The following is a 24,355-nucleotide window of genomic DNA, read 5'->3' on the forward strand; positions in this document are numbered from 1 at the left end:
GGAGTGATTATAGACTGGAATCTAATCGAGGGGTTCAGATGGTTTATATATAGAATAATGGATACCTGGGAGTGATTACACACTGGAATCTAATCGCGGGGTTTAGCGTTAACTTATCACAGAATCACAGCCCAGAAAGAGGCCATTGAATCTGTCTGGCTCTCTGGAGAAGAAACTTGCCCAGTGCCATTCTCCTGCCTTCTCTTCTTGCCGGGTACATTATATCATTTCAGATAATAATCCAGTTCCTCCCAAACAGCCCTCCATCAAACTGTCAGGCTGTGGCATTCTGCACCTCAATCACTCGCTGCGTGGAAATCTCTTTTTCCCATTTTGCCAGAGATTGCCTTTTTTGTTTGCCAATCACTTTAAATCTGTGCCCTCTTCTTGACCCTTCCGCCCATAAGAGCGGTTATTCACTCACTGCTCTGTCCGGAACCCTCATTATTTTCCAAACCTCCATCAAAACTCCTCTCAAACTGCTCCTCTCCAGGGAAAATAGTCACAGCCTCTCCAAACTGTGTCAGCGGAGATCCTAATCCCTGGAACCATTCTTGTGAATCTTTTCTGCCCCCTCTCTAATGCCCTCCCATCCTTCCTGAAATGTGGGGCCCGGGACAGTGTAATACTCCAGTTGAGGCTGAACTAGTGTTCTATCTTAACTTCCTTTCTTTAGTGCTCTACGCTCCTCTTAATAAAGTGTAGAATGCTGTATGAGTTATTAGCCATGCCCTGAACCTCTCCTGCCACCTGCAGTGAGTTATGCACTGATAATTCCATGTCCCTCTGCTCCTGCATCCCCTTTAGAATTGTGCCCTTTACTTTATCTTGTCTCTCTATGTTCTTCCTGCCAAAGTGAATCTCTTCAGCTTTCTCTGTATTAAATTTCAACTCCTGCGTCCATGCCTGTTCCACCAACCAGTTTGTGTGCTCTTGGAGTTTTGCACTATTCTCCTCTCAATTTACAATGTCTGCCAGGTTTGTATCGACTGCAAATTTTGAGATTGTACCCTGTACCCTAAGCTCATTAATATATATCACCCAGAGGGGTAGTGAAGAGTGGCACGGTGGTACAGTGGCTAGCACTGCTGCCTCATAGCGCCAGGGACCCAGGTTCAATTCTGGCCTTGGGTCACTGTCTGTGGAGTTTGCACATTCTCCCCGTAACTGCATGGGTTTCCTCCGGGTGCTCCGGTTTCCTCCCACAGTTCAAAGATGTGTGGGTTAGGTTGATTGGCCGTGCTAAATTGACCCTAGTGTCAGGGGATTAGCAAGGTAAATATGTAGGGTCATGGGATAGGGCCTCGGTTGGGATTGTGGTCGGCACAGACTTGATGGGCTGAATGGCCTCCTTCTGTACTGTAGGGATTCTATTCTATGAATGCGTGGAATTCACTACCTCAGAAAGTAGTTGAGGCCAAAACATTGTGTGATTTCAAGAAGAAATTAGATATAGCTCTTGGGGCTAAAGGGATCAAGGGATATGGGGGGAGGGGGAATCAGGATATTGAATTTGATGATCAGCCATGATAATAATGAATGGTGGAGTAGGTTTGAAGGGCCGAATGACCTATTCCTGCTTCCAGTTTCTATGTTTCTATCAGGAAGAGTAGAGGTCTTAATATCGACTCCTGGGGTACACCACTGTAAACCTTCCTCCAGTCTGAAAAAACATCCTTTCAGCTCTGCTCTCTGTTTCCTGTCAGAAGTCTCACAACACCAGGTTACACCAGCTCCTGTTGCCCAGCCAGTTTCACACCCATGTTGCTGCTGACTCTCTATTCCATGAAGCCCAACTTTGCTCACAAGTCTGTTGTGTGGCACTGTGTCAAATGCCTTTCGGAAGTCCGGGTATACCGCATCAACAGTGTTAGCCTCATTTCCCCTTTCCGTTACCTCAACAGAAAAAAAACTTCAGAAAATTAGTTAAGCCTGATTTTCCCTTAACAAATCCATGCTCTCTTTCCTTCATCATCCCACGTTTGCCCGGGTGACTATTAACTATGTCCCATTTGACCTTTCTCGCAGCTTCGTAGAATCTTAGAATCTCTACAGTGCAGAAGGAGGCCATTTGGCCCATCGAGTCTGTACCGACCACAATCCCACCCAGGCTCTGTTCCTGTAAGCCAACACATTTACCCTGCTCGTCCCCCTGATACTAGGGTCAATTTAGCATGGCCAATCTACCTAACCTGTGCATCTTTGGACCACCGCCATGTTTAAACTGACTGGTCTGCAATTGCTGAATTATCTTGACATCGTACTTCTGATCAGAGGTGTATCATTTGAAATCCTTCTGCCTTCTGGAACCACCCCCAAGCCTTAAAGGAAATGGTGGCTAGTGCTTCCACAATTTCCACTCTCACTTCTCACATTATCCTTGGATGTATTTTATCCAGTCCTGGTGTCTTAGCAACCTTAAGTGCATACAGCCTCCTCCTTATCATTTTAAACCCTTCAGGTGTCTGAATCACTTCTTCTGTCACCATCACCGCCTCAGCGTCTTGTTCCTTGGTAAAGAGATGCAAAGTCTTCATTTCATACCTTGACCACCTTCTGTCTACATGAGTAAATCCCCTTTTTCATCCCTAATCAGGCCCCATTCCTCCTTTTACTAACCTTTTACTCTTTTACTATTAGGCACGGTGGCACCATGGTTGGTACTGCTATCTCATAGTGCCAGGGACCCGGGTTCAACTCTGGCCTCTCAGTGGTCTGCCTGTGTGGAGTTTGCACGTTTTCCCCATGTCTGCGTGGGTTTCCTGTGAGTGCTCCCGTTTCCTCTCACAGTCCAAAGATGTGCGGTTAGATGGATTGGCCGTGCTAAAAATTGCCCCTTTAGTGTCAGGGGGATTGACCGGGTAACTATGTGGGGTTGCGGGGATAGGGCCTGGGTGGGATTGTTGTCAGTGCAGACTCGATGGGTCAAATGGCCTCCTTCTCCACTGTAGGGATTGTATGTTTCTTCTGTGATTCTATACATGGCTGTTGAAGACTTTAGGAATACATTTTATGTCAGCTGCCAATCTCTTCCCACGCTCTCCAATTGCCTCTTATATTTGCTTTTCAATTCCGCTCCGAACCTTCTGTATTCAACCTGTTTCTCAGTTGTATCATCCACCTGACGTCTGTCATGTGCAGATTTTTCTTCTTCAGTTTAATCTCGATCTATTTTGTCATCCGGGGAGCTCAGCATTTGTTTACCCTGCCTTCTTGATGTTGCCCAACTATTTCCTCTTTAAAGGCAGCCCATTGCTCAGCTTTGATTTGATTTGATTTATTATTGTCAAATGTATTAGCATACAGTGAAAAGTATTGTTTCTTGCGCGCTATATGGACAAAGCATGCCGTTCATAGAGAAGGAAAGGAGAGAGTGCAGAATGTAGAGTTACAGTCATAGCTAGGGTGCAGAGAAAGATCAACTTATTACAAGGTAGGTCCATTCAAACGTCTGACAGCAGCAGGAAGAAGCTGTTCTTGAGTCGGTCGGGACGTGACCTCAGACTTTTGTATCTTTTTCCCGACAGAAGAAGGTGGAAGAGAGAATGTCCGGGTTGCGTGGGGTCCTTAGTTATGCTGGCTGTTTTGCCGAGGCAGCGGGAAGTGTAGACAGAGTCAATGGATGGGCAGTTTTACTCGTTAACCTTTGATTCCAGTTTATCTGGGTCAGAACCATTCTTACCCCCATCCAAGTTGACTTGCCCCCTCCCTATTTCTTATTCTTACTTTGGATTGTTCTATGTCCTTTTCCATGGTCAAGCTGAAACTCATGATGGAATGAATGATGCCCCTAAATTATTGCAGAGGCTAATTTTCAAATCCTTTCTGGCCACACGAGTGGTGCTGGCGGGACGCAGATAGGGTAGATAGGGAGAAACTTTTCCCCTTAGTGGAAGGGTTAATAACCAGGGGGCATAGATTTAAGGTAAGGGGCAAGGGTCTTTGAGGCGATTTGAGGAGAAACATTTCCACCCAGGGTAGAGGGAATCTCAAAAGGTGGTTCTAACGACTTTAATCAGGCAATTGAGGTGGGCCTGTTAGAATATGAGCTCCCTGATTAAGGGCCAAATTGATGGGCCAATCAGGGAGCCTCTTGCTTTGTATTTATCCAGGAGTGTCAGTTCCTCTGGGACTCCGAGTGTAGGCTGTTATCTGAAACCACTCTGTATGCTGTTGTCAGACTTGTAAATAAAGGGATTTTGGTGAAGGGACTTCTGCCTCCAAGGGCATATTACAGTGGTAGAGGGGGAACGCTCACAACATTTAAGAAGCATTTAGATCAGCACTTGAAACGCCACAGTATACAAGGCTACAGACCAAGTGCTGGAAAACGGGATTAATATAGGTAGAAGTTTAATGGCTGGCGCAGACATGATGGGCTGAAGGGCCTCTTTCTGTGCTTTAAAATTATAGAGTCATAGAAGTTTACATACAGCATGGAAACAGGCCCTTCGGCCCAACTTGTCCGTGCTGCCCAGTTTTTACCATTAAGCTAGTCCCAATTGCCCGCCTTTGGCCCATATCACTCTATACCCATCTTACCCATGTAACTGTCTAAATGCTTCTTAAAAAACAAAATTGTACCCACCTCTTCTACTACCTCTGGCAGCTTGTTCCAGACGCTCACCATCCTCTGTGTGAAAAAATTGCCCTTCTGGACCCTTTAGTATCTCTCCCCTCTCATCTTAAACCTATGCCCTCTAGTTTTGGACTCCCCTACCTTTGAGAAAAGATGTTGACTATCCAGCTGATCTATGCCCTTCATTATTTTATAGACCTCTGTAAGATTCTATGACGCTTAATCCACTTTTCCCACCTCATGCCCGAGTGGTGCCTCCTTTCGCTTTGGACTGGAAACATAATGCGGTAGAAAATGTTTCTGAACATAATCTAGGGACTCTTGCCTTGGATACCTGGGAGTGATTACAGACTGAAATCTAATCGAGGGGTTAAGATGGTTGTTAAATGGATGCCTGAAGGGAGGTCACTACCTTCAGTGGATTACTTTGGCCTCTTCCCCATGTTGTGTGACCTTTAAGCAGTTTGTTCGAGATAAGAAGGTAGCAAGGCCTACTCCCGCTTCTAGTTTCTATGTATCTGTGTGTGGGGGTATGGAATAGGTAAAAAGGGCAAAGAGTTATAGAGTCAATCCCCGTTCCTGAGTGACAGTTTGCGCTGTAATATATTACAGCTGAACATGCACCGTTTCTCTGTTTAAATTGCTTCACATTATACTGAGTGCCGGCTGCAGAAATCATTGTCTATCACAGTGTCTGAAACACCAGTTACGGGGGGCGGAATTAAATTCAGATTACAGCAGGAATGCACAAATTGCCTCTGAAAACAATGGGGCTTTAACATGGATTGAGGCCTGCGGAGCCAGCACACTGACTGTTTACACAGTGGGCTGCTATGAGGACAAGAGATTAAATAAACTGAGAATTTAATTGAATTCCAGTGGTCTCACTCTCCCCTCCGATGCGCTTAAATACTTATCACTTGGTAAGTGTGTTCCAATGAGGGGACTGCTTAAAATATGTGAAGGCTGGGCTGTCATCCTGTTTATCCGGGGAATATTTAATATCAAGAAGGAATGCCCTGCAATGATTGAAATGCTTATTTAAATTCTTTGCCTGATTATCCCGTAATCTGCTCAGTCCAAGAGCTGACATTGTGCGTTGCTCTGTCAAAAACCCTCGGGATTTGTAGGAAATTATTTTGCCTGTGGTTTACTGGAGAACTATCAAAAGTACTGCCTTCACAAGATTCTCCTTTGCAGGAGGCAATGGGCTAGTGCAATTATCGCTGGACTGTCAATCCAGAAACTCAGCTAATGTTCTGGGGACCCGGGTTCGAATCCCGCCACGGCAGATGGTGGAATTTGAATTCAATACAAAAACAATTTGGAATTAAGAATCTACTGATGACCATTGTTGGAAAAATCCATCTGGTTCACTAATGTCCTTTGGGGAAGGAAATCTGCTGTCCTTACCTGGTCTGGCCTACATGTCCCACAGTCTGAAAGACATGCTGGTTAGGTGGATTGGTCATGTTAAATTCTCCCTCAGTTGTACCCAAACAGGCGCCGGAGTGTGGCGACTAGGGGATTTTCACAGTAACTTCATTGCAGTGTTAATGTAAGCCTACTTGTGACACTAATAAATAAAATAAATACATATGACTCCAAAGCCGCAGCAATGTGGTTGATTCGCAACTAGGGATGGGCAATAAATGCTGGCCAGCCAGCTATGCCCATGTCCCACGAATGAATTTTTGAAAAAGATGGCTGCAAAGGTAGTCCAACAGCAGTGCCCTCTGTCAAGTCGACATACCCAGCATTGAATTAATGTCGGCTTAGAGGGGATCAGAATTATTTTTTCACCCAGAGGGTTTTGATTTGATATGATTTGATTTGATTTTGATTTGATTTATTATTGTCACATGTATTAACACACAGTGAAAGGTATTGTTTCTTGCACGCTATACAGACAAAACATACCGTTCATAGAGAAGGAAAGGAGTGCAGAATGTAGTGTTACACTCATAGCTAGGATGTAGAGAAAGATCAACTTAATGCAAGGTAGATCCATTCAAAAGTCTGATGGCAGCAGGGAAGAAGTTGTTCTTGAGTCAGTTGGTATGCGACCTCAGAATTTTGTATCTTTTTCCCGAAGGAAGAAGGTGGAAGAGAGAATGTCCGGGGTGCGTGGAGTCCTTAATTATGCTAGCTGCTTTGCTGAGGCAGCGGGAAGTGTAGACAGAGTCAATGGATGGGAGGCTGGGTGTTGGAAATGTGGAACGTGCTGCCTGAGAGGGTAGTGGAGGCAGGTACTCTCTCAACATTTAAGAAGCACCTGGATGAGTGCTTAAATCACCAAGGCATGGCAGGCTATGGACCAAGTGCTGGTAAATGGGATTAATGTGGATTGATACTTGATGGTTGGCATAGATGTGGTTTACTGTCACAGACACAGTCTGAGGATTCGGGGTCGACAATTTAGGACGGAGATGAGAACATAGAACATAGAACATTACAGCGCAGTACAGGCCCTTCGGCCCTCGATGTTGCGCCGACCAGTGGTACCAATCTAAAGCCCCTCTAATCTACACTATTATAGAAGGAAATACATGAGGAGACATTTCTTCACCCAAAGAGTGGTGAGCCTGTGGAATTCATTACCACAGGAAGTAGTTGATGCCAAAATATTGAATGTTTTCAAGAGGCCAACCAGTGACATCCTTATCCCATGAATGAACATATATTTAAAAAATCACTCAAAACCAACCTGGACATGGTGTTTGTGTGACTGACACCTGTCTCCCGAAGTAACTACTTGGAACTCGATCGTGGCAAAAGATTCCCAGGAGCACAAAGGAAATGATTTTGGGATTGTGCTCAAAGCACCACAAACATCTTTGCCAACTCGGTCTTGTGACCGACCAAAATAGAAATGGCTCATTTGGGAAGGCACCGAACACATTGCGTCCCTTCAAATATCACATGTGTCTTGTGGCAGAGGCTACAGATCACACGGTGGACTTGGCAACCATTTCAGAACCCATCAAAACTGAATGGGAGAATGTCATCGCTGGCTTGAGTGATTGACTATAAAGATATAAGATAAGAGTATATTATAAGAGTCTCAGCAGTATAAGGGCATTGTCAAATTAGGAAATTATTATCATAGAAACTTATGAAATTCTAACAGGGTAAAACAGGGTAGATTCAGAAAGAATGTTCCCAATGTTGGGGGAGTCCAGAACTAGGGGTCATAGTTTGAGGGAAACGCTTGGAACGTTTAGAGGGTGGTGAATGTGTGGAATTCACTACCAAAGAATGTAGTTGAGGCCAAAATGTTGTCTGATTTGAAGAAGAAATGAGATATAGCTCTTGGGGCTAAAGGGATCAAGGGATATGGGGGAAGGGGGGATTAGGATATTGAATTCGATGATCAGCCATGATCATACTGAATGGCAGAGCAGGCTCGAAGGGCTGAATGGCCTAGTTTCTATGTGTCTATTTCTCTTGGTAGAACTACTATGAACATTACTGGTGAAGTATTCTTCTTGATGTTTGTGTTCAATGTGCCCTGATTATTGTCCTAAGCCTAAGCACATATTCCAGTTGTTTCTGGTGTGTTGTATATAAGTGGACCAAACTCAGTGCTCTGGCCTTTGGCTATGGGTTTAAGACCCCAAGTGCATAGGGGATGGGATGTGGTAATGACGGAATATGGCATTGCGAAATCAGTTGTCTATCGGATTAAATACTGGTCAGAGACAGCTCCTCCATTGGCCTTGCACTGGTTCAGCTGGGGAGATTAAGGATAAGGGGTGGGATTTTCTGGCCGCGCTCTCCACAAAGCCGAAAAATCTTGCCCGCGGTCAATGGATCTTTGCATGGTCCGTGTCCTGCCCGCTATGATTCCTGTGGCGGACGGGACGGGGAAAATTTTGCCGGAGGTCCAGAATGTTACAATTGTTCATGCCGGTGTGATTTTCCCATCGTGCTGCAGTGAATGGAGATTTGGCTGGGTGTCACATTCTCTGACCTCACTGCAGTGGGAGCGTGGTGTGAACGGCCGGTAAGATTGCGCTCAAGGAGTTGCTCTTGCAGTATGCTCACAAAAAGTGATCGACGCAAACAAAAATATTCAGGGTCTCTTGTCTTTCATCCAGTTGCAGTTTATGGGACCATCAAATAAGCAGCTGTATCATTGGCTAATACACTGAAAATGCTCCCTCTAGTTTTAAGCATATTTATTAGCATCACAAGCAGGCATACATTAACACTGCAATGAAGTCACTGTGAAGATCCCCTAGTCGCCACACTCCAGCGCCTGTCGAACATATACTGTTAAAAAATCACTCAAAACTAGCCTGCCTAGCCTGGACATGGTGTTTGTGTGGCTGACACCTGTCTCCCGAAGTAACTGCTTGGAACGTGGCAGAAGATTCCCAGGAACACAAAGGAAATGATTTTGGGATTGTCTTCAAAGCAGCACAAACATTTTTGCCAACTCTGTCTTGTGATCGACCAAAATGGAAATGGTTCATTTGGGAACACACCGAACACATTGCGTCCCTTCAAATATCACATGTGTCTTGTGGCAGGTGCTGTAGATCACACAGTGGACTTAGCAACCATTTCAGAACCCATCAAAACTGAATGAGGGAAAGTCATCCCTGGCTAGAGGGATTGTCATTGAAGAGTATAAGAGTCTCAACAGTAAAAAGGCATTGTCAAATTGAGGCACTATTATCATAGAAACTTATTAAATTTTAACAGTGTTAGACAGGGTGGATTCAGAAAGAATGTCCCCAACGGCGGGGAAGTCCAGAACTAGGGGTCATAGTTTGAGGATAAGGGGTAAATGTTTTAGAACTGAGGTGAGGAGAAATTTCTTCACCCAGAGGGTGGTGAATGTGTGGAATTTACTTCCACAGAAAATAGTTGAGGCCAAAACGTTGTGTGATTTCAAGAAGAAATGAGATATAGCTCTTGGGGCTAAAGGGATCAAGGGATATGGGGGGGAAGGGAGGGATCAGGATATTGAATTCGATGATCAGCCATGATCAAAATGAATGGTGGAGCAGGCTCGAAGGGCCGAATGGCCCACTCTTGCTTCTAGTTTCTATGTGTCTATTTCTCTTGGTAGAACCACTATGAACATTACTGGTGAAGTATTCTTCTTGATGTTTGTGTTTAATGTGCCCTGATTATTGTACTAAGCCTAAGCACATATTCCAATTGCTTCTGGTGTGTTGTATATAAGTGGACCAAACTGAGTTCTCTTTGGCTCAGAAATCTATGGGTTCAAGACCGCAAATGCACAGGGGATGGGATGTGGTAATGACGGAAAATGGCATTGCGAAAGCAGTTGTCTATCGGATGAAACATTAGTCAGAGACACCTCCTCCATTGGCCTTGCACTGGTTCAGCTGGGGAGATTAAGGTCAAGGGGTGGGATTTTCCAGCGCGCTCACCCCAAAGCCAGAAAACCTTGCCCGCAGTCAATGGACCTTTGCATGATCCGTGCCCCATTCGCTATGATTCCAGTGGTGGACGGAACGGGGAAAATTTTGCCGGAGGTTGGGAATGTTACAATTGTTCATGCCGGTTTGATTTTCCCATCGTGCTGCAGTGAATGGAGATTTGGCTGGGTGCCACATTCTCTGACCTCACTGCAGTGGGAGCGTGGTGTGAACAGCCGGTAAGATTGCGCTCAAGGAGTTGCTCTTGCAGTATGCTCACAAAAAGTGATCGACGCGAACAAAAATATTCATGGTCACTTGTCTTTCATCCAGTTGCAGTTTATGGGACCATCAGATAAGCAGCTGTATAGGGAGTGGGATAGCTTGATCTTGGTTTCAGATAAAGCTCGGCACAACATCGTGGGCCAAAGGGCCTGTTCTGTGCTGTACTGTTCTATGTTCTATGTTCTATGTATCATTGGCTAATACACTGAAAATGCTCACTCTAGTTTTAAGCATATTTATTAGTATCACAAGCAGGCTTACATTAACACTGCAATGAAGTCACTGTGAAAATCCCCCAGTCACCACACTCCGGCACCTGTTCGGGTACACTGAGGGAGAATTTAGCACAGCCAATGCACCTAACCAGCACGTCATCCGGACTGTGGGAGGAAACCGGAGCACCCAGAGGAAACCCACGCAGACACGGGGAGAACGTGCAGACTTCGCACAGGCAGTGACGCAAGCCGGGAATCGAACCCGGGTCCCTGGTGCTGTGAGGCAGCAGTGCTAACCACTGTGGTACTGAATTCATTAGGCAGGACTTGGATTCATATATCGTGCTTTTCATGATGCCAGGATGTCCAAAGCACTCCACCAGTGATGAAATACTTTTTGAAATGTAGTGCTGTTGTAATGCAGCAATGAATTTGTACAAAGCAAGATCCCACAAGCAGCAATTTGATAATAATTGGATGATCTGTCTTTTGCGCTGTTGACTGAGGTATAAATATTGTCAGGAAGAGCAGGGAACATTCCCCTGCTCCACCTCAAAATAGTATCGTGGGATTAATTTTAGGCCCAACTTTTCCAAAAATTGGCATCTCCCACCTTACAGCACTCCTTCTGTACTGCATCAAAGGTAAGGGATTTTCCAGCCGCACTGGCCTCAAGACCGGAAAATCTCGCCTAAGGTCAATGGGCTTTTGCATGGTCCTGTCCCGACTGCTACGATTCCCGTGGCATGTTGAAGTTGTGCAACGCATTGGTAAGGCCACACTTGGAATACTGTGCATAGTTCTGGTCACCCTATTACAGAAAGGATATTGTTAAACTAGAAAGAGTGTAGAAAAGGTTTACCAGGATGCTACCAGGACTAGATGGCTTGCGTTATCAGGAGAGGCTGGATAGATTGGGACTTTTTTCCCTGAAGCGTAGGAGGCTTAGGGGTGATCTTATAGAGATCTATAAAATAATGAGGGGCGTAGATGAGATAGATAGTCAACATCTTTTCCCAAAGGTAGGGGAGTCTAAAACTAGAGGGCATAGGTTTAAGGTGAGAGGGTAGAGATACAAAAGGGTCCAGAGGGGCAGTTTTTTCACTCAGAGGGTGGTGAGTGTCTGGAACGAGCTGCCAGAGGTAGTAGTAGAGGCGGGTACAATTTTGTCTTTTAAAAAGCATTTAGACAGTTACATGGGTAAGATGGGTATAGGGGGCTATGGGCCAAATGCAGGCAATTGGGACTAGCTTAGTGGTAAAGAAAAAGGACGGCATGAACAAGTTGGGCCGAAGGGCCTGTTTCCATGCTGTAAACTTCTATGACTCTAAATCTATTTCCTTCTTAAATATATCCAGTGACCCACTGAACCATAGCTGAGGGTGTGTTACATGCTTTTAAAGAAACTAACCTTCTTTCTTCCCATTAACTCCCATTGCACAACTTCACAGCATCCTGCCTTCCCATATTCCATCCACATCTTTGTTTACATCCCTGGTGCACGAACTGGTGCTTTGTTGGAAATGCAATCTGGATCCCAGATAGCGATTGTTGTGCTCACCCTGGCCCTTCTGCCAGATTTCACCTTGTAGACAACACATCCCTACTTTCCAACCTTATTTCCCCCCTGTCCCCCCACCTCCCCGCCCCCTTTCTCCAAATCGACTCTGTTTCTGTTTAGCTTGAAGTGCTGAATGAATGATTAAATGAGCTGCAGGGACAGGAGTTTATAAATGGGCTATTTTAGTCTGCAAATTCTAGCTGTCCCGCTCCAAGCATAACATTTGTCTTGGCATTGTGCGCCTATGCATTTATCAGGATTTGAGGGTATAGTTTCCTGCAGTAGTCGCAGTGGTTTGATCTGAGGTAATAACCAGTTGTGACACTGTCAACAGGGCCATTAACAAGTAGTGGGAAAAAAATTGCTATTCTTTGCTCGTTATTGATGTTGTCTCCTCTGTAGATGAAACCAGACTGGGCGGCACAGTGGTTAGCATTGCTGCCTCACAGCGCCAGGGAACCAGGTTCGATTCCGGGCTTGGGTCACTGTCTGTGTGGAGTTTGCACATTCTCCTCATGTCTGCGTGGGTTTCCTCCAGGTGCTCTGTTTCTTCCCACATTCTGAAAGACGTGCTGGTTAGGTGCATTGACCTGAACAGGTGCCGGATTGTAGTGACTGGGGGAATTTCACAGTAACTTCATTGCAGTGTTAATGTAAGCCTTACTTGTGACTAATAAATAAAGCTTTTAATGTGACACAGGCTTCCCTCGCAATGAACTTCGTTGGGCGTGATCGTACCACCCGCTCACGCCACGCTCCCACTGCAGCAAAGACGGAGAATTTGGCAACCAGTCAAATCTCCGTTAACTGTGTCTGGATGGGAAAATCCCACTGGCGTGAACGGTTGGAAAATTCCGGCTTTTATATTTATGACCAACGCGTGCACGCACACATGTGCGTACATGCACGTGCATGCATGCAGGTGCACATACATGTGCACACATTCACACGTATGTGCGCATAAGCACACACATTCACATGTATGTAGACACACACATGCATACACACACACATACACATTCACACACATGCGCACACATGCACGCGCATACACATTCACATACACACACATTCACAAACACACATGCATTCAACACACGTGCACATACACTCTGACACATACGTGTGCACACACACGCACACAAACAAAAATAGCAGGAGAACTGAACATGTACTATGGTTCTTTTTTCACAAAAGACAACACAAATAGCCTTCCAGAAATGTTAGGGAACCGAGGGACTAGTGAGAGAGCGGAATTGAAGGAAATCAGTATTAATAAGAGAATGATGCTGGGGAAATGAATGGGGTTACAGGCTAACAAATCACCAGGGCCTGGTAATCTACATGCCAGAGTATAAAAGGAGAAATATTGCATGCATTGGTGGTCACCTTTCAAAATCCTATCGGCTCTGGAGCAGTTCCTATGGATCGGAGGGTGGCAAATGTTTAAAAAGGGAGGAAGAGGAAAAAAGGGTGAATTACAGACCAGTTAAACTGACATCAGTTTCAGGGAAGATGCTGGTGTTTATCAGAGAAGACATGATAACAGAACATTTGTAAAGCATTAACAGGATTGGACCAAGCCTGCATGCATTTATGAAAGGAAAAATATGCTGAACAAATCTACCCGTGGAGTTTATTTGATTTGATTTGATTTGGTTTATTATTGTCACATGTATTAACATACTGTGAAAAGTATTGTTTCTTGCGCGTTATACAGACAAAGCATACCGTTCATGGAGAAGGAAAGGAGAGAGTGCAGAATGTAGTGTTACAGTCAGAGCTAGGGTGTAGAGAAAGATCAACTTAATGCAAGGTAGGTCCATTCAAAAGTCTGACGGCAGCAGGGAAGAAGCTGTTCTCGAGTCGGTTGATACGTGACCTCAGACTTTTGTATCTTTTTCCTGAAGGAAGAAGGTAGAAGAGAGAATGTCCGGGGTGCGTAGGGTCCTTAATTATGTTGGCTGCTTTGCCGAGGCAGGGGGAAGTGTAGACAGAGTCAATGGATGGAGGCTGGTTTGCGTGATGGATTGGGCTACATTCACGGCCTTTTGTAGTTTCTTGCGGTCTTGGTCAGAGCAGGAGCCATACCAAGCTGTGATACAACCAGAAAGAATGCTTTCTGTTGGTGCATCTGTAAAAGTTGGTGAGAGTCGTAGCTGACATGCCAAATTTCCTTAGTCTTCTGAGAAAGTAGAGGTGTTGGTGGGCTTTCTTAACTATAGTGTCGGCATGGGGGGACCAGGACAGGTTGTTGGTGATCTGGATACCTAAAAACATGAAGCTCTCGACCCTTTCTACTTCGTCCCCATTGATGTAATGTTCTTGACCACAGAAGGCTGTGGAGGCCAATTCACTGAATGTACTCAAGAAAAAAATGGTATCAAGGGAAGAAAGCAAGAATATGGCATTGAGATGGACGATCAGCCATGATCATCTTGAATGCCAGGACAGGCTTGAAGGGCCGAAAGGCCTTTTTAAAAATTCATTCGTGCTTTATGGGCATCGCTGGTTGGCCAGTATTTATTGCCCAACCCTAGTGGCCCGAGGGCAGTTGAGAGTCAACCACATTGCTGTGGCTCTGGAGTCACATGTAGTCCAGACCAGGTAAGGATGGCAGATTTCCTTCCCTAAAGGATATTAGTGAACTAGATGGGCTTTTCCAACAATCGACAATGATTTCATGGTCATCAGTAGATTCTTAATTCCAGGTATTTTTATTCCTACTTCTAGTTTGTGTGTTAAGTGAGGAGAACACATGGAACACACGCCTCCATCATAACTCACCTAAAACTAAATTATATCATATATCCACTTTTAGCTGAATCTTTGTCCTATAAATGTGAGGCTTTTCCCTGCTGGGTTGATGCTCTGTAACTACAAAGCTGAAGAAATAAATCTTTTTATTAAGCTCTTCCATTTCGCTGTGGTCAAGCTACAGCCAACAACCTGCTCTGAAAACTCTGCTCACATCTTGACAGCTGTGACAAACTGCAGCACAGCAGCAGAGACAATCCGCAACATTAAAAAACAATCAACAATCTTCTGAACAAAGCAACCCACAACATTCTGAAAAGAAAAGTCAATTTACCTTAAACCCCCAGTGTTAGTGAATTGTTAAAATATTGCAGGATCTGGGTCCATATCAATGGGAGAGATTTTATGGCCTTGCTCATCCCAGAACCATAATATCCCACCTGAGGTCAGTGGAGCTTTCCATCGTCCACCCCTCGCCCGCTCCGATTCCCGTGGTGGGCGGGGCGGTAAAATTCTGGCCTGTATCTTCAGAAAAAGCCAATCAGTGGCTTAGTGGTATTGTCACTGGACTAGTAATTCAGAGACCCACGTTAATGCTCTGAGGACCCGGATTCAAATCCCACCACGGCAGATGGTGAAATTTGAATTCAGTAAAAATCTCTGGAATTAAAAGTCTAATGACAATCATGAAACCATTGTCAATTGTTGGAAAAACCGCATCTGGTTCACTAATGTTGTCCTTACCCGGTCTGGCCTACATGTGATTCCAGAGCCACAGCAATATGGTTGACTTAAATGCCCTCAGGAATGGGCAATGAATGCTGGCCCATCCAGCGACACCCACATCCCCATGAACGATTTTAAAAAAAGGCGATGGACAGGATTTTCCGACCGCGATCGCCCCAAGATTGGAAAATCCCGCCCAAGGTCAACAGACCTTTGCATGGTCCTGTCCCGCCCGCTACGATTCCCATGGCGCGTGGGACGGGGAAGTTCCACCCAATGAGTTCTTCCTTGGCTATACCCTATCTGTGTACCAAATTTTGTTGAAATCTGCCCATTAGCTTTTGTGATGTGCTGACAGGGGAGAAAACATTATCGTCTCCCACATTGAGTGGTGGAAGTAATAAACAGAACAAGACTGTGTTGGAGAGGCAATATTGATGCGGACATGCTGTTCAAAGGAAAATAGTGTCGGCATTTAAACTATAAACGTGAAGCATGTTTGAAATTTGCAAATGAATTGTAATATTACGATATCGAGCTGTGAAGACTTGAGCTGTATGATGATTGATTCCAGAGATGAGGGGTTTGTCGTATGAAGAGAGATTGAACAGTTTAGGCCGATACTCTCTGGAATTTAGAAGAATGAGGGGAGATCAAATTGAGGTATACAAGATGACAAAAGGTATGGATAAAGTAGACGTGGAGTGGATGCTTCCTCTTGTGGGGCATTCTAGGACGAGAGGTCATAGTCTTAGGACAGGGGTAGCAAATTTAAAACAGAGTTGAAGAGAAACTACTTCTCCCGAAGGGTTGTGAATCTGTGGAATTCGCTACCCCAAAGTGCGGTGGATGCTGGGACAATGAGTAAAGTTAAGGAGGAGTTGGACAGATTTTTAATTGGTGATGGGTTGAAGGGTTATGGCAGGAAAATGGGGATGAGGAGCACAGCAGCCATGATCGAATAGCGGAGCAGACTCGATGGGCCGAATGGCCTAATTCTGCTCCTATATCTGATGAACTTATGATGCGGCCACGTTTATTGCTGCACCCTTGGCAATCCTTTCAATATCTCAGGTTCTCTGATCTCAGATGTACACAAGCTCATTGACATTTCTATGGTCTGGACTGTTGCAGGACAGAATTGGAGGCACCGTCTGGAATGAGATAGATGACCTCCGAGCCTTCAACACACTCGACCTGGAAGATTTCGAGAAGATGTTCTCCGCCTACCAGAGGCAGCAGGTAGGATTTCTCGTTATCCATTCACATCGAGGCAGCAACATAGAGTAAGATAAATACACTAGCCCTCAGGGATTTCATTCGACTGGAAGGCACCAGTATGTTCAATAGATGGTTTTGACCAAGTCATGAAGTGTTTGGATGAAGAGAACCTGCTTCCAGTGACAGCAAAGGTTACTAACTAAAGGGTACAGAGATAAGATAATTGGTGAAAGAATTAGAGACAAATGAGGAGAATTTTTTCATGGCAAGTTGCTGAGATCTGGAATGCACTGCCTGAAAGGTTGGTGGGAACAGATTAATTAATAGTAACATCGGCCGGAATCTTATCACTGTTCACGCCGGCCGGATTTTCCAGTCCCACTGCAGTGAATGGAGATTTGGCTGGCTGCCAAATTCTCCAACCTCGCTGTAGTGGGACTGTGGCGTGAGTGGCCAGTAAGATGGCACCCCTTGCAATGAGTTAATACTTCAGGGAGAACGGTTGCAGGTGGAGGTAACTATTTAGAGAGCTCGTTCAAAGAGCTGGCACAGACGTCGCAGGCCAAATGGCCTTCTTTGCTGCATTATTTCTTTTTAATGTTGGTTGGGTTGAGTGGATTCCAGAAGCTGGAAGTAACTGTTGAAGGTCAGGGCTTGTTGAGTCAAGAGTTGGCTATTGGGTTTTAATCAAGGGGTTTCAATTTCCTTCAACCCAGAAGTATGCCTTCTCTGAGTTATTCTCTTGAGAAGGGACTCACTTCAAGTAGGCTCTGGTATACTCAATTGCTAAAGGCTGCTGGAGAATCCTCCCTAAAATGAGTGGAGCTTTACATTCAACGCCCCTAACCTGTGATCTTGCTATGACTGCCCTTTAACTTCGGTTTGCAAGATGGGTTTGGGTGAAGGAGACCTTTAGCTCATTTGATCACATCTTTCCAGAATACTGAATGTACCATCTTCCTATTTTCATAGAATCATACAGCGCAGAAGAGGCCCTTCAGCCCATCGAGTCTGCACCGACACATTAGAAACACCTGAACTCCCACCTCATCCTATCTGCCACCACGTGGCCCATAGCCCTGAATGTTATGATGTGCCAAGTGCTCATCCAGATACTTTTTAAAGGATGAGAGGCATCCTGCTTCTACTACCCTCCCAGGCAGCGCATTCCAGACCATCATCACCCTCTGGGTAAAAAAGGTTATTCCTCACATCCCCCCTGAACCTCCTGCCCCTCACCTTGAACCTATGCCCCCTTGTGACTGACCCTTCAACTAAGGGGAACAGCTGCTCCTTATCCACTCTGTCCATGATCCTCATAATCTCGTACACCTCGATCAGGCCGCGCCTCAGTCTTCTCTGCTCCAATGAAAACAACCCAAGCCCATCCAACCTCATAACTTAAATGTTCCATCCCAGGCAGCATCCTGGTGAATCTCCTCTGCACCCCCTCCAGTGAAATCACATCCTTATGATAATGTGGCGACCAGAACTGCACACAATACTCTAGCTGTGGCCTCACCAAAATTCTAAACAACTCCAACATGACTTCCCTCCTTTTGTAATCTATGCCTCGATTGATAAAGGCAAGTGTCCCATTTGCCTTTTTCACCACCCTACTAATATGCTTTTCTGCCTTCAGAGATCTGTGGACAAACACGCCAAGGTCCCTTTGTTCCACAGATTTTTCTGGTGTTCTATCGTTCATTGAATACTTCCTTGTCAAATTGCTCCTTCCAAAGTGTATCACCTCACACTTTTCAGGGTTATATTCCATCTGCCACTTATCTGACTATTTTGTCTATATCTTCTTGAAGCCCAAAACACTCTGCCTCATTGTCAACCACTCATCCAATCTTTGTGTCATCCACAAACTTACTAATCCTACCCCCCACATAGTCATCTATGTCATTTATATAAAGGACGAAGAATAGAGGGCCCAACACGGATCCCTGTGGTACGCCACTGGACACTGACGCCTTCTGTCAACACCTTCTGCCTCCTATAACTGAGCCAATTTTGAATCCAAATTACCCTGCATCCCATGTGAATTTGCCTTTTTTACAAGTCTCCCATGTGCGACCTACTCAAAGGCTTTGCTGAAATCCATATAAACTACATCGACTGCACTACCCTCATCTACACGCCTGATCACCTCCTCAAAAAATTCAATCAAATTTGTGAGCATGACCTCCCTCTGACGAAGCAACGCTGACTATCCCTGATCAAGCTTTGTCTCTCCAAGTGGAGATAGATGCTCTCCTTCAGAGGTTTCTCCAATAGTTTCCCGACCATTGATGTGAGACTCAGTGGTCTGTAGTTCCCTGGCTTGTCCCTGCAACCTTTCTTAAATAGCAGAACCACATGAGCTGTTCTCCAGTCATCTGACACCTCCCCCATGGCCAGAGAGGAACTGAACACCAAGCTGCTTCTTTTTAATGTGTCCAATGTCCCGGCTCCATCCACCCAAGCTGCCAACTCATTTCAGCTGTGGATCAACCTTTGGGTATGGCAAACACCCCAATACCCATCCCAAAATCATCCCCAACTATCCTAGACCTGTACCCATCTGTAGCTGCCACCCTGGATCTTCGGATTTGATATTAAAATTGCTAAAATATTCCTGATAATTTGGGAAGCATCATAGAATCATACAGAATCATAGAATCCCTACAGTGCAGAAGGAGACCATTCGGCCCATCGAGTCAGCACCGACAACAATCCCACCCAGGCCCTATCCCCATAACCCCATGCATTTACCGTAGCAAGTCCCCCTTACAGTAAGGGGCAATTTAGCATGGCCAATCAACCCAATCTGTACATCTTTGGAGTGTGGGAGGAAACCGGAGCGCCCGGAGGAAACCCATGCAGACACAGGGAGAACGTGCAAACTCCACACAGACAGAGACCCGAGGCCGGAATCGAACCCGGGTCCCTGGCGCTGTGAGGCAGCAGTGCTAACCACTGTGCCACCCACCGTTACTGTATTTTCCCTTGCGCCACAACACCTAATCCAAGAATCTCTCCATCCCAGAGGAGGATGGATTGGATCTGTCCACAACTAACAGATAAAGAATAAGTTTGTGCCGGCCCTTGTTCAGTGAAATAGCAGTTGCCTGAGAGAGAGTTGGTCGGTTGCTTTACACTTTAGGGGGTCGGTCACTGCGTACGCAGAAAGATCCATATAAGGCAGCCATTTTTCCTCCGCATCTGCCCTTCTCTCTCCTTGATTCATCTATCTATATATATATGTAAATATGTGTGCCTCTGTATAAATAAAGGAATAAAGTGTGCTGCTCCTTCAGAGATGTTGAAGTGGCTGGATGCCTGTTAATCTAAACTGTCGCTGCATTTTTGCATACTGTTTATGTGCCAGTGTAAAATGTACACAGATAGTTTATCAAACCCTAATGTTTGGCTGGCTAGCTCCATTGTTGACATAGCGATTGCACAAGGCTGTCGAGGCGAGAATGGGGGGAGGCGGTGGGGTTAAGCTTCCCGCATCATTTAACACTCGCTCGCTCAGGCAGGAATCTTTTAAAAGATTAAATCCGTCCCCTCTGTGTTCGCCACCCATTGGATAAGTTTCTTTTGGTGATGTTGTTTCCCCACCCCCCCCCCCCCATATAAGGTTGCATGTTCATGGGGTCTCAGACCAGTAATTCGCGTCAATCTGGTCGGCCCCTGACGAATGATATTCGAACACGTGCCAGCGCATGCGCCACCCCAGAAGCAGCTGGCACTGCCCCGGGCTCTCAAAGTCATCTGGTAGGGTTGGCGAGTTGGTACTTCCTCGCTGAAATCACAGTCCAAGGCAGGGCAGCAGGGGCCGGACGAAACATGTGACCCATAGAATCCCATAGAATGCCTACAATGCAGAAAGAGGCCATTCGGCCCACTGAATGTGCGCCAACAGCAATCCCACCCAGGCCCTATCCCCATAACCCCGCATATTTACCCTGCTAAAAATTGCCCTAACACTAAGGGGCAATTTTAGCATGGCCAATCCACCTAACCTCCACATCTTTCGGACAGTGGGAGGAAACCGGAGCACCCGGACACGGGGAGAACGTGCAAACTCCACACAGACGGTGACCCAAGCCAGGAATCGAACCCAGGTCCCTGGTGCTGTGAGGCAGCAGTGCCAACCACTGTGCCACCGTGCCGCCCAACGCGCTCTTTGCTGCGTGCACATGTGGCGACCAGCTCCTGCGTTGCCCACACAGTGTTTTCATTACCGTCCATTAAAAAGAAAGAGGGACCCAGTCAGAGCGCTGCGACTGGACTCGAATAGAGCAACAGTATTAGATCGCATCATCTGTGGTAGTGAGCAGAGTCTTGGCTTCCGCTTGGATCCACAGCAGCTGGCAGAGGGCTCCCTTTGTGCTGTGCCAGAGGAGAATGAAGGATATTGAGCTAAGGAATCCTCCATGTAGCTATAACTGAAAGAATGAGCTGCCTGAGATGTAGCAGCATTAACTCAGAGCTGTGCTCAGAAGGTTGCTCAAAGTTGACATCTCACTGATTCAGCTGAGGCGCAGAGGAAGATCAGCTTGAAGTTTATTTATTAGTCACAAGTAGGCTTATATTAACACTGCAATGAAAGTTACTGTGAAATTCCCTTAGTCGCCACACTCCGGCGCCTGTTCAGGTACACTGAGGGAGAATTTAGCACCTAACCAGCACGTAATTTGGACTGTGGGAGGAAACCGGAGCACCCGGAGGAAACCCACGCAGACACGGGGAGAACGTGCAAACTCCGCACAGACAGTGACCCAAGCTGGGAATTGAACCTGGGTTCCTGGCGCTGTGAGGCAGCAGTGCCAACCACTGTGCCACCGTGCCACCCAACTTGCCGACCCAACAGAGCATCTATTACTTATCTCCGCTTTTAATCCTTATGCTTTTCCCTTGCACAGCTTTGCTGAGAGGCTGTGAAATTTCAGCTGGATACCTTCTTCACCACCCTGTCCACCTGTGACTCCACTTTCAAGGAGCTATGAACATGTATCCCCTAGATCTCTTTGTTCTGTAACTCTCTCCAACGCCTTTAACTGAGTAAGTCCTGCCCTGGTTCAATCTACCAAAATATAACACCTCGCATTTATGTAAATTAAACTCCATCTGCCATTCAGGAGGTGAAGGGATCATAGAATCATAGAAACCCTACAGTGCAGAAGGAGGCCATTCGGCCCATCGAGTCTGCACCGACCACAATCCCACCCCACATATTTTACCCGCTAATCCCTCTAATTTACGCATCCCAGGACTCTAAGGGGCAATTTTTAATCTGGCCAATCAATCTAACCCGCACATCTTTGGATGTGGAGGTAGGTGGCAAAGAGTGGTATTTTGATGGCGTTGACATAATGTTGCGTGCCACTGTGGAACCATCCACAATAGCGTGTGATAAAGATTGGATAGACGTTGGTTTGTAGCTTTGTAGCACATTGCCTGCATGGATGCTTTCTGCTGAATACTAACTCACCTTGGTGTGTTTAAATTTCCTTTGCTGCTTGAAACCTTCACTACACAGGACCTGTTCACTAACACTAAACTCTCAGAGCAGGTGAGTGTCAATCCTGTTCAGTTTCATAGTGAGATATCCACTACCTTGCGCTCTGCTCAATTTCAGTCATGCTGATTTGCCGGGCACTTTGGCTGGCGATCTGTGTTTAACTTTCTCTTTTCCTCCAACAAAACCCCCGAACCGCACCTGCAGAAAGAGCTCGGCTCCACCGAAGATCTGTACCTCACGATGAGAAAGGTGAAGGAGCTGTCGGTGATTGATGGACGAAGAGCTCAGAACTGCGTCATCCTCTTGTCAAAGTAAGTACAGCCATGATCCAAAGCCGATCATGTACCCTCTCCAAAGCCTCCACAGCGGGGGCTTTGGAGAGGGTGCAGAAAAGATTTACCAGGATGTTGCCTGGTATGGAGGGCATTAGCTATGAGGAGAGGTTGGAGAAACTTGGTTTGTTCTCACTGGAACGACGGAGGTTGAGGGGTGACCTGATAGAAGTCTACAAGATTATGAGGGTCATGGACAGAGTGGACAGTCAGAAGCTTTTTCCCAGGGTGGAAGAGTCAATTGCTAGGGGGCACAGATTTAAGGTGCGAGGGGCGAGGTTTAAAGGAGATGTATGAGGCAAGTTTATTACACAGAGGGTGGTGGGTGCCTGGAACTCGCTGCCGGGGGAAGTAGTGGAAGCAGATACAATAGTGACTTTTAAGAGGCATCTTAACAAATATGTGAATAGGATGGGAATAGAGGGATATTGTCCCCAGAAGGGTAGGGGGTTTTATTTAGGTCGGGCAACATATTCGGTGCAGGCTTGGAGGGCCGAAGGGCCTGTTCCTGTGCTGTAATTTTCTTTGTTCTTTGATTGAATGGCGGAGCGGGCTCAAAGGGCTAAGTCGCCGACTTCTGCTCCTCATTTCTCTGTTCCTACGAAGCCAAGAATGTTCACCAGGCCACTTATTATCCCGCCGGGGGCTCGGTGTGACTATCACCCATCCCGTGTTAGAAACGGGTCAGAAAGGTTAGTGCCCACAAGACTGATCCATTTGTTCTCAATCAGGATAAAAGTTGTGAGGTTGACCTCAGTCTAATAGTGACCGTTCTTCATTGGCTTTGGGGATTCTGAGGTTTGTTTCGTTTTACGTTGAGAAGGGAAGAGGAGCATAAGGTTACTGAAGGTCAGCATGCAGGTGCAGCAGGCGGTAAAGAAGGCATATGGCATGTTGGCCTTCATTGCGAGAGGTTTCGAGTACAGGAGCAGGGATGTGTTGTTGCAATTATACAGGGCCTTGGTGAGGCCACACCTAGAATATTGTGTGCAGTTTTGGTCTCCTTTTCTGAGGAAGGATGTTCTTGCGCTTGAGGGAATGCAGTGAAGGTTTACCAGGCTGATTCCATGGATGGCGGGACTGATGTATGAGGAGAGATTGACTCGGTTAGGATTGTTTTCACTGGAGTTCAGATGATTGAGGGGATCTCATACAGACTCATAAAATTCTAACAGGACTAGACAGGGTAGATGCAGGGAGGATGTTCCCGATGGTGGGGGTGTCCAGAACCAGGGGTCATAGTCTGAGGATTCTGGGTAGACTATTTAGGACGGAGATGAGGAGACATTTCTTCACCCAAAGAGTGGTGAGCCTGTGGAATTCATTACCACAAGAAGTAGTTGATGCCAAAACATTGAATATATTCAAGAGGCGGCTGGATATAGCACTTGGGGCGAATGGGATCAAAGGTTATGGGGCGAAAGCAGGATTAGGCTATTGAGTTGGACGATCAGCCATGATCGTGATGAATGGCAGAGCAGGCTCGAAGGGCCGAATGGCCTCCTCCTGCTCCTATCTTCTATGTTTCAATGTTTCTGTAAATAGTCAGTGTTTGAGTTACCATTGAGAGAGAAGGAACTTACATTCATTTATCACCTTTCTCATCCTGCACTGCAATCAGTTAGTTTAGATTATGTTGTTATGCAGTCACACATGGCAGTCAATTTATAGACAGCAAGATCCCACAGTTACGATGTGAATGGCCAGTTTCTTTTTTATTCATTTGTGGGACATGGGCGTCGCTGGCTAGGCCAGTATTTATTGC

The 24,355-nt window shown here is 45.9% G+C and overlaps 1 protein-coding gene across 2 annotated transcripts in view; it reads left to right on the forward strand.

Moving 5' to 3' along the window:
• daam2 (dishevelled associated activator of morphogenesis 2) overlaps positions 1 to 24,355 on the forward strand; it is a 355,177-nt gene that overhangs the window by 245,195 nt on the left and 85,627 nt on the right. For both annotated transcript variants that reach the window (XM_078212233.1, XM_078212234.1), the window contains exons 15-16: positions 16,654 to 16,761; positions 22,463 to 22,569. In XM_078212233.1, coding sequence (XP_078068359.1) covers positions 16,654 to 16,761; positions 22,463 to 22,569 — 215 coding nt within the window. The remainder of the gene's footprint in view (positions 1 to 16,653; positions 16,762 to 22,462; positions 22,570 to 24,355) is intronic.

Source organism: Mustelus asterias, chromosome 5, assembly GCF_964213995.1.
Source record: "Mustelus asterias chromosome 5, sMusAst1.hap1.1, whole genome shotgun sequence".
Lineage (NCBI taxonomy): Eukaryota > Metazoa > Chordata > Chondrichthyes > Carcharhiniformes > Triakidae > Mustelus > Mustelus asterias.